At 30.0% G+C, this 13488-nt stretch overlaps 1 protein-coding gene across 1 annotated transcript; it reads right to left on the reverse strand.

Moving 5' to 3' along the window:
• Positions 1-393: 393 nt before the first annotated feature.
• LOC114168541 (peptide methionine sulfoxide reductase B1, chloroplastic) lies at positions 394-7997 on the reverse strand. The gene is made up of 5 exons (XM_028053405.1): positions 7647-7997; positions 6928-7039; positions 1068-1133; positions 783-980; positions 394-691 (listed from the first exon to the last, which is right to left on the reverse strand). Exons 1-5 carry the CDS (start codon positions 7843-7845, stop codon positions 661-663), a joined length of 606 nt encoding a protein of 201 aa, XP_027909206.1. The 5' UTR covers positions 7846-7997; the 3' UTR covers positions 394-660.
• Between the last annotated feature and the right edge of the window lie 5491 nt (positions 7998-13488).

Below are 13488 nucleotides of genomic sequence, written 5' to 3' on the forward strand. Positions count from 1 at the left end.
AAAGAAGAGTTGAAATCAATGGACAACCAATAAAGTATGAGGTCTAGTGGAATTGCCTAAAGGCTCACTAGCCAAAAAAACCACAATTTTATAGCTTAATATTATACTTGAATCCTTAGGGTACTTTTAGAGTCCAGCTCAGTTGGCTAACTAACTTAACAATCAGTAAATGAATACCATTTTCCCACACAAAATAATATCTACTTTATATGGTAATGATATGGATCACCTATGCTTCTAAATTATACTTTTGTCATTCAAACATGATTATTTTGACTTTTCATTTCATCCTTTTGAGGAAAATAAAATACTAGAAAGAAAATGATTAAAACCCAGAAAGAGTAAAACCAAGAATCAAATTGGAAATTCTCTAACAGATTGTATCCTCTGGAGTAAAAACTATAACAGTGTCAGAAAACAATGGTAAGTTCATGCTGACACTTCAAGAAGTTCATTAGTATGAGAATTTGAGTCTTCACTATAGTAATCGTGCTTCTACATTCTAAATACTGTGTTTTATACATCACAAGTGCAGGACAATTTTCATTGCCCTCCCTAAGTAAGAACAAGAGCACAAAATATGAGATATAGATCATTTACAATTTCTCAACAGTCACAATCTCTTACATTATTGCATCTTCTGAATGGCAGTTTCACTATCTACTCCCTTGGTTTGAACTTAAGGGCGGCACTGCAGGAATTCAAGAACAAAATCATAAATTCTTGGACAAAGGTGAAATATGTAAGATTGAAAAGGAAACACAGTTCAAGTGATTACTTACCTGTTGATACAGTAACGTTTTCCTGTGGGAGGAGGACCATCATCAAACACATGTCCAAGATGCGCATCACAAGTAGCACAAAGAACCTCCTGGCGAGGCATGAAAATAATTGACAAATCCAATTTTGATTTCACATTGTTGCCCAGAGGCTCGTAATAGGATGGCCACCCAGTTCCACTATTAAACTTAGTAGATGATCTGTAAAGGAAAAAGGGAATTTGATGATTGAGGCCACTGAAAGAAAATATGACATTAGGATTTCTGTATGGATATAAAATCACTTACTCGAATAATGGTGTGTCACAACATATGCAGTGGTAAATCCCTGAGGTTTTAGTATTCCAGTACTCCCTAAAATGAATTTAAAAAAAAAAAAAAAAGAGTTGATTAAATACAGCAATGACATGAGAATAAAATTCTAGCTATGCATCTAACCATCTGTTCTCGTGCCAGAAAATTACATAAATTTCCTATAATAAGATTTCTAAAAATCAAAACAAATGTAAAATAATCACACAAAATTGATATCGAGAGTTTAGGCAATTATGTCTACATCTCCAAATTGTTACAAACCTTATTTTTGAAAAAAGGAAAATTATAAAATAGTTGTTTACAAAATACTCAACTCGCTGCTCACCTACAACAAAAAAAACATAATCTTTTCCTTGCTATTGTAATTATTTTATAGTAGTTATAATTATAATATTTATACATGCACATATAGATCTTGTTCTGCTCATCTAATTTTCTTAATTTTATGCAATCCCTTTGATTCTATTGGCTTTCCTTCTTCTTTAAGTAAAAAAAAAAAAAATATATTACTTTATTCATTATTTTAGCTGTATGACCTAGTCCAACAATCTCCCACTTTAAGGCTAGTTTCAACCTGTCTGATCAATGCAACAACCTTCTCCAGATTGTCATTCTAACAAGCCAACTGAAGCTGAATACACTGCAGTTTGTTAATAGCACCACCTTTGTTAACGTAGCTTATGGATTCTTCCTTGGATCTTTCTCAATGTTAGCACTTCATCCTCAAGGAAAAATCTGTTGAAGTATTAGTGAGATGTAAAAACATTCAGTTATTCAACTGGATGTTAGTTTTCTGTTTTCCTCTCTTTTTCTGTTTTAAGATGCAGCAGTATAGGATCTTAGGCCTATATATACCTTCTTTGTACTCTTTGTTGATATGAAAATAAAGAATGCAGTGTCAGATTTATGATTACCTTTCTCTCCCATAATCATTTCTAATATGTATTGAAGGGCCGGAAATTGATCCACAATGATCAGTCCAAGCTCCTACCCTTCCCAGTTTTTCCCCAATTCTATAGCAGAAAAGCTGGATGATATCAACTACCTTCAGTGGAAACAACAAGTTCAGCCTGTTATCAAATCACATCGTCTTCATCTTTTGTAGTTAACCCATTATCCCTCTAAGGTTTCTTAATGACGAAGATCGTGCTGCTGGAATTGTCAATCCAGCTTATGAGGAGTGGGAAGTTCAAGACCAATTCTTGCTTTCTTGGTTACAATCAACTCTCTCCAAGTCAATTCTGTCACGCGTCCTTGTGGCCGTTCACTCCCATCAAGTATGGGAACAAATTCATAACCATTTCTACACTCAGACCAAGGCTCGTGCGTGACAGCTGTGCCCTGATCTCCTAGCAAACTCCCTTGAGAACAAAACCATGTGCAAGTTCTTGGGAACCATAAAATCCATTGCTGATGAACTCGCTGGTATCAAGTGTCTTGTTAAACCACTAGAACATAGTCGCGGCTCTTGAAGGTCTTTCTCTAGATTATGCTCTAGTGATTTCGATTATCGAAAGCAAGTTTGAAACACCACCTATCACAGATGTGGAGGCCCTTCTTATAGCCCATGAATCCTGCACAAATTTTTTCAGAAAAAGTTTCTTTCTCCTTCGATCATCTATACTCAGCATTATGATCAATCAAGAATTCAATGTAGTTTTTTGTAAAATGAAATGTTGAACTTTTTGCCATATACATTGCAGTATGACTATTACTATGCACAACACTTTTGTACCAGATGAATCCAAACTCTATTGACAATTCTTGAAGTCATATAAACTCTTTAAGGTCTCTTGCTACTGCAATATACTCAGCCTCTACATAGATAAAGCAATGATTTTTTACATATTTGCTATCCAGCCAACAATTGTAATACCAATATTGCAAATGTTATCAGTAGTACTTCATAATCAACTTCACTTCCAAAGTCTACATCTAAATAGCCTTGTAATGTTGATTCTCCTTTACTAAAGTACAAACAATTCTTTCCGATGCCTCATAGCTACCTCAAGATCCCCTTGATTGCTTCCTAGTGAGCTTCACCTACATTTTGACATAAACCTGCTTACAACTTCCACTGCATGGCCAATATCTGACTTCGTACAAACCATTGTAACATCAAACTTTCATGAATTCTTTTTCTTCTTCTGTCTAAGGTGATTAATCCTTGGATGGGAAAAAATTGACTAGCCATAGGTGCTTTAATAGCTTGACATCTCCCATGTTAAATTTTTGCAAAACAAAATTGGTGTAATCTGCTTGAGATAATTGCAAAATTGCCTCTTTATTTGTCTTATGATTTACATTCCAATGATCTTTTTCACTAGACCAAAGTCGTTCATGAAAAATTCATTTGATAGCGGCATCTTCAAGCTTTAATTTCACCCATATTTGAGCCTACTACTAGAATATTGTAGGACTTAGTCATACAACTAAAATCATGAATGAACCAGCATTCTTTTATTGAGAGAAAAAGAATAAAAGCCAACAAAATTTAAGGGATTGGATAAAAATACAAAAAATTAGATGAGCGGGGCAGAAACTATTTGTGCATGTACAAATACGATAGTTATAACTAGTATAAAAATAATTCCTATAGCAAGAGAAATAGTGTTTGATAGAAAATACTTATTAAGCTAAAATACTATTTTATATTCTCTAGGCGAAACTGAGTTGAGTTGAATGCTTTGTAAATATTTATTTTATAGTTTTCTCTTTCAATTAAAGGTTGACAGTAACCTGAAGACGTAGGCATAACTAGCTAAATTCCTTTATCAATTATGTGTGACCATTCACATTTTTTCCTCATAAATCTTATTATAGTTGCATTGTTTTTCAATAAGTGGTATCAAAGCTTTGGTTGTTATTATTGTTTATTAATATCAACGACACAAAGGGAATCAATCATATTTGAGAGAGGATAATGGTTGCAGAATATGGAAAGGTGAAAATTGAGAAATTTGAAACTGCAGACTTGACTTTTGGAAGAGGCGGATTATATGTATCAACAATAGAAATTGTATCAACCTCTCTTAGAAAACAAATAATAGGGTATGAAGGATGAAGATTGGGCTCTTCTTAATAAGCAAGCCCTCAAAGTTACTCGTTTGACATTATCCCGCAATGATGATGCTTTCAACATTGGGAAAGAAACATCCATAGTGAGTCCTGTGGTGGCTCTTTCTAGAATGTATGAGAAACCTTCAGTTGCAAACACCATTCATCGGATGATGCAAGCAGTTGTTAATTTGACAATGTATGTGTTTACCAATAAAGAGATCAATAGAGAGAGTTAGGTGAATCCTCAATCTCTTCAACTTTGCAGAATGCCAAGAGGAAGAAATTTAACCATAGGATATAACTATAGTGGTGGCTAAACAACATTCTTCCATAACAGTGATTGGAAGACTTCAAAGGGTGCAATGACAATTGTTCATGATAATAAGAGTGGTAATCTTTGATGTGAGGTTTTTCCAAGAGGAGACACAGGAGATTCGGTACCAATGAGTAATGAACAAACCCATACAAGAGACCATGACACTACTTTCAACCTAAAACCTTAAGGTAATGGATTTTGTAAAACCTACTTATATATTGGTTATCTAACTCATTTTTACTCAATGTGAGACTTCAACTTACTTTCAATTCTTAACAATCTCACCCTCAAGTCTGAGTCTCTCCACATTGGAACACCTCCCTCTCAAGCCCGAGTATCTCACTAGCAATGATTCCTTTGTACTATTATTCTACAATAGGACATGCTTTCTTGAAATGGAAGGCTTTCAAGCCGCACCAGGATGAACCATCTCCTCAAATAGAGTAATCATAGTACTCACAACAAAATAGAAGATGAAAATGAAAGGAACAAAATAGATAATAGAAAAGAATGTAATTTTATTAAAAGAAATAAAATTACATACCATTCTCTTTGGCTCCAAGAAGAAAACAATAACATCCTCCCTCATGGAAATAAGAAAAACAAGTACAAGGAGAACCTTGAAAGAGAAACTAATTTTCTCTCATTAATTTTTCTCTCTAATACTAAGCAAAAGGAAATAAAAGAAAGAGACTTTTGGGATGAGTTGCTAAGGAAACATTGGACTCCTTTTATAAGGTGAAAAGTAAGTTCCAAGGTAAGTTTCCACCAATAAGGGCTTCTCAAGATAAGTCCCACATCGGTGGTAACTTACCTTGGAGCTTACTTTTCATATTATAAAAAGGAGCTCATTGTTTTCTAAGGAACTCATCCCAAAACTTTCTTCCTTTTCTTTCCTATTGCTTTAATAATGCTTCAGCGAAAAATCAAGAGAGAAAATTAGTTTCTCCTTTAAGGTTCCCTTTGTATTTGTTTTTCCTATTTTCAAGAGAGGGTGTTGTGTGTAATTTTATTTATTTTAATAAAATTACATTTTTTTCCTATTATCTATTTTGTTCCTTTAATTTTTCATCTTCTATTTAATTCCAAGTACTTGTTCGATTACACTGACACCCAACATTTAGATGACAAGGGCACATCAATACATTGTAGTTGCAAGAAATAATGAAAATTATAATCTATAGCATTCAGATGGGAAAATACTAGGACTTGAATTAATTGAAATTGACATTGAAGATTGTATATTTGGAAAGCATAAAGGAATTAACTTTCAGACAAATGGAAGAACCACAAAAATGGAAAAAGAACTCAAGTTTATTGACTCTAACATTTGGGGTCTATCATTTGCGTAAGAAGATAATATAAACTGGGAGCTTGCTATGAAAGATGATTTAAAGTTGCCGATCTTTAATCAAACATGGGAACTAGCCCTGTTATCTATGGGAAAGAAGATACTTTACAACAAATGGATTTATTGGATATGGAGAAAAATGATGGCTTTGAGAGGTATTAAGCCCGCCTAGTTGTCAAAAGATTTCAGAAAAAGGAAGGATTTGATTATAATAAAATATTTGCTTTAGGTTTGAAGCAAAAAACCATCAGGTCTATCTTAGGCATTGTGAAGCTTCCATGAAATTGGACATGGAAACAATATTTCTTCACGGATGGTGATTTAGACAGGAAATATGTGAACCAACTTCAAGGTTTCTCAAGGAAAGGGAAGGAGAATTTGGTGCATAGATTGAGTAAGACTCTGAATTGCTTGAAACAACCACCAAGACAGTGTGATGCTAGAAATATTCCAAAAGTGTAATGTCGGTCATTATTGTTTCCTCAAGAGATATAAATCTAGTCATTTTGTTACTTTATTTTGATGATATGTGTACTTCTTTAATTCACCCTAAATGTTTCTTTGACAAGTGTAAAGCAACATTATGGAACAATATCAAGCAAATGACTTTGAGGGATTACAATGAATAAGTGCCAAATCTTCATCCTTCAACCCTATTGTTTGTTTCCAAATACAAGATGATACCATCTCTTCTCATAAAGATAGATAATCTTCTAATTGCATCTTTCTAAACCCAAAGATGAGACCATTGAACTTTTTAATTTTGACCTTTCTATCTTAAATATGATTCCAATAATGCGAATTAGCGGAAACTAGAAAGCTGTTTCAAACCAAAAACACTCAATTTCTCAACCAACTATGTAACGTTATGTTCTGTCCAGTAAAATAAGATGGTTTAAACAGAACATAGAAAAACAAACCCCAATTAATTAAATTGGCACCAAAATAAATAGGACTCGGTAATTCAGAGTAAGAAGCAAGTCAAAAAAGGTCTGGCAAACTCATTTTGAATATTGCAAAGCAATTTTTCAAATGCTTGTGTGAACAGCTAAGCATGACTTGGAAGCACAGTGCCCTTAATTCCTCATACTAGTTCAAGAACATACCCAGTGAAGGCTCTTTCAGTTCCCTTCTGACGAGTAATATAGAATTGGTCTTTTGTGAGCCGCTTCTTCCACTCTTCATCACTCAAAGATTTATAGTCAATAGTGCCAGTTCCTGCAAGGTTCAGAAAGAGACTATTAGGCCATTCACAATTATTGTTAAGACGTATGCAATGTGTTTTTCAACTTAGTGAACCATAGTGGTTGCGATGTATGAAAACATGGTGATTTAGACAAGATATATGTGCACTAACTTAGTATTCAATTTAAGCCTTAATCTAATTTATAAGTAGCCTTTTTGGTACCCAACTTTCAATAAAAGCACCAACTATTAAGACTTAAGGCAATAGGGGAGAGTGAAACTCAAAAGACTACTCCATTCAATCATTAGATAGGAGATTCTCAAAGGTTAAGTTCCTGGTTAAATAATTCATCAGATTCAATGTGACACTCCTATCAGTGTTACACTATCCCTAAATCCCCTCAATAAAAATAGACCATACCTCAAATAAAAATAAACCATACTTATTATTTTCATCTTTGTGACTATCCAAACTCTACGCAACACCCAGTAAGAACTATCGCATTATCAACTGGGATTCTTGATTTCACCCAGCAAAATTCACATTTTCAACACAGTTTTCTCTTTGAAAACTCAGACCTCAAATGAAATCAACAAATAGAAAAATTGAAGAAAACCCACTTGACCATGCAATCTATACCTGCTTCAGATTGAATGTTGTCTGCGTGCTGTGACTGGGAAGAAGCAGAAGAACCCATTGCCCGAATCGAGGAAGAAATTCTTGTGGGTTTGGTATGAACAGGTGAAGGCCACAACAAAACCTTGGAATCGAGCTTCTGAATTATCCGATTGCAAGTAATGTGTGTTGTTGGTAAACTCAAACTTTGAGAAGCCATCATTCATAAACCACTCCAACACACCGAGTTAATGACCCTCCTTAAACAAATACATAACATCATGGTACTGTTAGTGGTTCGATTTGGTGCCACGTTACTAAACATTGAATCTATGGAATTTGATGCCTCAATTTCGTAAGAGTTTATTTTGTCCGTGTAAAAGAAAATTCTCGAAGATTCATATTTCTGTGTGGTTGAGAACTGAGAACCACGTGCTCGCCGCGTGGAGATTTAGGTGCCGCAAAGTTTGGGAGCAAGTGGCTTTTCTTCCTGCACCTCATAATTACTGATTCTACTCTCGAAATTTCTAACAAGTGATTCTGGATTTTGAATATATTCAGAATACTTTTTTTCAAAATTTTCATAACAGGTAGATTTTGAACCAGAATTTCCAGAACAGAACGTAACTGATGCGTTAATTTTCAAGATGTTATGAATAAATTAATATAATTTAAAAATATATAATTAAAATATTATATTACGATTATTAATATTTTTATGCATTTTTAGTTTTATAATAAATAATATTTATGATTAAGACTATAATTTTACTACAAATTAATATTTTATTTAAGAAGATCTATTATAATTTATTTTTAAGTCTCTTTATTTACAAAAATTTTCTGTTTTTTGTCCATATTTCATAATATCAAATTTACCCTTTACAATATAATTATTTATTAATTTTTTTTAAAATTAACGATTATTTTTGTCTATTTTTTATAATTGTTTATCTTTTTTACTTTTTTTTATTCATCAACATTAATTTCTCTATTTATTTCACTTTATTTTTAACATTTTACTTCATTTTTAATAAATATAATTTTATTTTATATATTAACTTAATAACATTATACCTACTAACATACTATCATTCATATTTAAAAGATACGGATATATAGGCGCGATAACACATATGTATTCGTAGTTTTCTATAAATATCTCTTATATTTATAAACATAGGAATAAACACCAGAGTTTATATAGAAAAAATGTTTTATCTTTTTCTTTATATTCTATATTTTAAAACAATGATATGATATTTAAAAGGATATTTATATTTCTTTTCATACTCTGTATTTTTTTTAGAATTATTGGATTTGATTGATATTATTAATATATATGTATTATTATTGTTCTAATAATTATCATATAATTCTTATTTTTGTTATTATTAGTATTATTTGATTACTCATTTATAACATTAAAGATAATATAGAAAATATTTTTTATGAACTAATGTTATAATGGTTATAATTAAATCAGTCTCAAGTAAGTCTAAAAATTTATGTGTATTTTTTTTTCTTCTGTTAGTAATAATAAATAATAAATAAAATTATGAATAAATGAAGTTCTAGTTCACTGAATAATTTTTTGTAATTTCTAATGCTAATGTTTTGCTATTATATTAATTTATGCTTTAACGTCTTCTACTCTTAATTGATAAAGATGTTTTATATCATTATATCATGAATATATTTGGGTTAAATATTTTTTTTGTCCCTTAACTTTTAGTGAAAACTGAAATTAGTCATTATTCGAAATTTTAGATCAATTTAGTCTCTCATCTTTAGAAATGTGTGGATTTAGTACTTTTAACCAATATTTGTTAAGTTTATTTGATGTATTAAATAATGTAAACAACTTAAATACTATCATGAAATGCATTTGAAACGTAAAATAAACTTAACAAAATTTGGTTCAAATAATCCACTCATCTCAAAATATATAGTACTAAATTGGTCCAAAATTTTAAAGATGGACTAATTCCAATTTTTACTAAAGTGTATCTTTATGGTGCTATTTTCCTTGTTTATAAAACTTAATAAAACCTATATTTGAAATTATTAAAATTAAATAATAATAATAATAATATCATTAGTGACTAATGTAGTGACTGAAAAATCGGTCACTAAATTAGAGATGTATTGGTGACGAAATCAAACATCGATTTGATCACTAAATTAGTCACTATTTTGGTCAAAAATTCGATCATAAGTTCAGTCATTATTTTCGATCACTATGATCAGTGACCAACGTATTAGTCATCGAATCTTTTAGTCATTAAATCGATCACTATTTAAATCACTGACCAATTTTAGTCATTTAGTGATCAAATTTTTAGTCACTATTTATTGTTTTTCTAGTTATATGTTAGTTGTAACATCCAAAAATAAAATAAAAATAAAAGAGATATATATTGTTTTAATAAGAATATTTTATGTTAGGAAATTATATTTAACTAAAATTATTTTTTCATATAATGTTAGAATTATTATGCACAATTTAAAATAAATCCTAATAAGATTAATTAGATTTTTTTAAAAATCACTCATATATAAAATATATATTTTCAAATTAAAATAGTTATAAGATTTTATACAATTGAATTAATATTAAAATCACTATTACCGTATAGGAACTTAAAACCAAGGTATTTTCTATTGTACATTAAAGCAAAAGAAAAAAAAAGTAACAAGTATATAAGTCAGAGAAGCTATTATTAAATAAAAAAAAGGAATGAAAGGATAAAGTAACATTAAATGAGATTCTATCATTTCAATGTAAAGAGAAAAAAAAATCCAGGAACGAGTAATTCCTTTCAAACGAAGCAAAACCAAAAGAAATTGAGTTTAATTTAAACTAAAGCAATGATTACATATGATAGTATAAATAGGATGACGTAAATGAAATGGGGAAGAGAAGAGAGACATTGAGAACAAAAAAAAGACAAACAGAAGAAGAAGTTGTGTGTGTATGAGAAGGAAGAAAGAGGAAAAATTTTATATATCATCAAAGTCTCGGTATAACATTGGTATAATTTCCACAATAAATAAGGTAAGGGGAGAAGACATTTATCATTTTTTTTCTTTGATTATTTTTATCTATTCTTAATTATTTTTATCTCTATAAGTGAGGTGTCCCTAACCTCATTCTATTTTATATTTAGTTCTCGTTCCTATTTATTTATTTATAATCATCTCCAGTTATGCATTAGTCATATTTACTCAATTCATATTTACTTATTTATATTTTTCTTCAGTTACGTACGAGTTCTTTTTATTTATCTTTATTTATTTTAATTATTCATTGATCCTATCTATCTATTTATTTATTTATATAATTATATTGTTTAATATTGAAATAAAATTTGATAAATAAATATTTGATTATTTTAGTTGGAGGTATGACCTTGGAGATTTAAACGAGTTACTATTACTCAATATGAGATGTTCTTGAGTTATTTTGTTGGTCATGAGCTCATTTATCCTGACTAGTCACTACAAAATTAATCAATATCTTCATAAAGTATAATAAAATCCAGTTTTATGGATTTGGGAGAATTTTTATTTCATTTTATCTTATTATGATATGCTGTATTTTTTGTGATATTTGTCTCACTTCCCTATTTTATGATTGTGTGTGAAAAACAAAAGTTTATAACCTTATCATAGATGGCTGCTCCCTAAATGTTTGATCCCTTCTTCGCTGACATTGTGGCTATTTTCTCGGGAAATGCATGGCAAACCAATGCAATGAATAATTCTGTAACATTTCAGGGAACGAGAAACTCTACTATTACTTTTCTCTCTCCTCCCAAACGAACGTGTCGATTGTCATCGAAGGACAAACCAGAGTTACCTTATATTTACCCTAACAGCCCAAGTGAACCCTATCCATAATTTTTTCCCTCCACTTGTTTGAAAACCAATATATGAGGGGAAACTATAAATAAATAATATTTCTTCCTCTTCTGGTGTAGAAAATATAAGATGTACTAAACAATGTGAATATAAGATGCATACAGTATTATATATATATATATATATATATATATATATATATATATATATATATGTGTGTGTGTATGTGAATATTTTAAAAAGTCTTAAAAAGTCACAAATAGTCTGCTTGCACATGATCTTCTAGGAAGTTTTATTTTTTAGAGAACGTTATGTGATAATCGATTAACATTTAATACTAATCAAGTTTTAAAAAAAGTTTTGGAATAATAGATTATCTTAGGATAATTGATTATCATTGCAAAAAAGTGTTTTAGAAATTATTTTTGAGACAATCGGTTATCCTAATTTGTAACTTGTCCTTTTGTATTCTTGACCTCATTTTTTAAAGCATATATATATATATATATATATATATATATATATATATATATATATATATATATATATATATATTGGTAAACCTATTTTGAAAATAATCTCTTTGTTCCTTTTTCTTTGCTTTTCCGCTTTTTTGTCATCAAAGAAAATTGGTAGCCAAGATGCTTCTTCAAACTCAAGATTCTTTCATGGCTGAGTAACCATAGTTGTTGGAAGCTATTAGTTCAGAATAATAGGTATCCAACGTTTTGCATTCTTTTCTATAATAATCTACAAACCATAATCTTTAGGCATAAAGCTTTTATAATACATTACAGGGAACACTTGTCTGCAACATAACTTATTTGTTTATCTTTGCAGCACTATATTTAAAGTGGAACAATGTAGATCACACAAGAAAAGGGGTAGAAAGAGAGTCTTGAAATCAAAGCAAACCATTTTCCCCTTATCATATCTACCTTTACTGTACACAACCACAATTTCAATCAGAATTCAAGTTTCTTAATTTTGGTACCATTAAATTGGATTCTAGTTACCCACAATATATTTTATGTACAACTTTCGGCCTATTAATTATTTAAAAAGCTCCTAAAGTCATTTTCTTAGCTTTCGTATACTAATTGATTACAAGTTTATTGGAAATTCAATTACATTGTTTATGCAAGTTATCTTAATAATTTGTTATTGGCAGGAGCATGAACTATCTTCATGAATGCAAACCAGAATCAATTCTTTACTGTGATTTAAAGCCAAAGTAAGATCACTATGCAACAGATCTTTATCCTGTAAATTTGGATTTTTCTTACTTGTAGAAGAGAGGTTAGAGACATCAGAACTAAATTGGATTAACTTGTATAAATAATTTTGTTGTAATATAAACATTTTCTTTTTTTCTTCTTTTTCATTGAGGTTAAGTCTTCCCTCTTGATTGTAACATGTTTAATTTGTAACCGTAAGTGTTTTGATGGCATTAAAATGTTTGATACCATTTTTAGAGAATTATCTAATCATGTTTTAGTATTTTTTTTCTTTAAAAGTATTTTTTTATTGTTTCAACTTTTCAAAATAATTAGAAACACAAAAGATTACAAAAATTCAAAGTTATTGAGAATAAATTGTAAAATCAACTGCTTTTTTTAAGAAAGTTATTTTTATCACCATAAACGTGAATTATTTTTGTGTAAATAATTGAAAAAATAGCAGCAGTTTTAAACTCCAGAAAGTAATGGGTTTTATATTACAAGTATAACGTGACTTTTGAAAATCCAAAAGAATAACAAATGTTTCAAATCCTAAGCAATACCAGAGTTTTGCAATAAAACTAATCACAATTCTTATGTGAAACAAATTAATCCAATTTAATACGGAGCGATCAAAACAAGGCAGCTCCATCTAATATAATTGACGTTAAAGTTAGTAAAGAAATCATATATATATATATATATATATATATATATATATATATATATATATATATATATATATATATATATATATATATATATATAACATTTAGCAATTA

Source organism: Vigna unguiculata, chromosome 11 (genome assembly GCF_004118075.2).
Source record: "Vigna unguiculata cultivar IT97K-499-35 chromosome 11, ASM411807v1, whole genome shotgun sequence".
NCBI lineage: Eukaryota > Viridiplantae > Streptophyta > Magnoliopsida > Fabales > Fabaceae > Vigna > Vigna unguiculata.

What these genes read in the sequence shown, in the direction of transcription:
- LOC114168541 (XM_028053405.1), bottom strand. Translation starts at nt 7,845, where the DNA reads ATGATGGCTTCTCAAAGTTTGAGTTTACCAACAACACACATTACTTGC. An exon ending in CAACATTCAATCTGAAGCAG is followed by an intron (nt 7,040 to 7,646) that starts GTATAGATTGCA and finishes TGAACCTTGCAG; the next exon opens with GAACTGGCACTATTGACTAT. An exon ending in AAACGTTACTGTATCAACAG is followed by an intron (nt 692 to 782) that starts GTAAGTAATCAC and finishes GAATTCCTGCAG; the next exon opens with TGCCGCCCTTAAGTTCAAAC.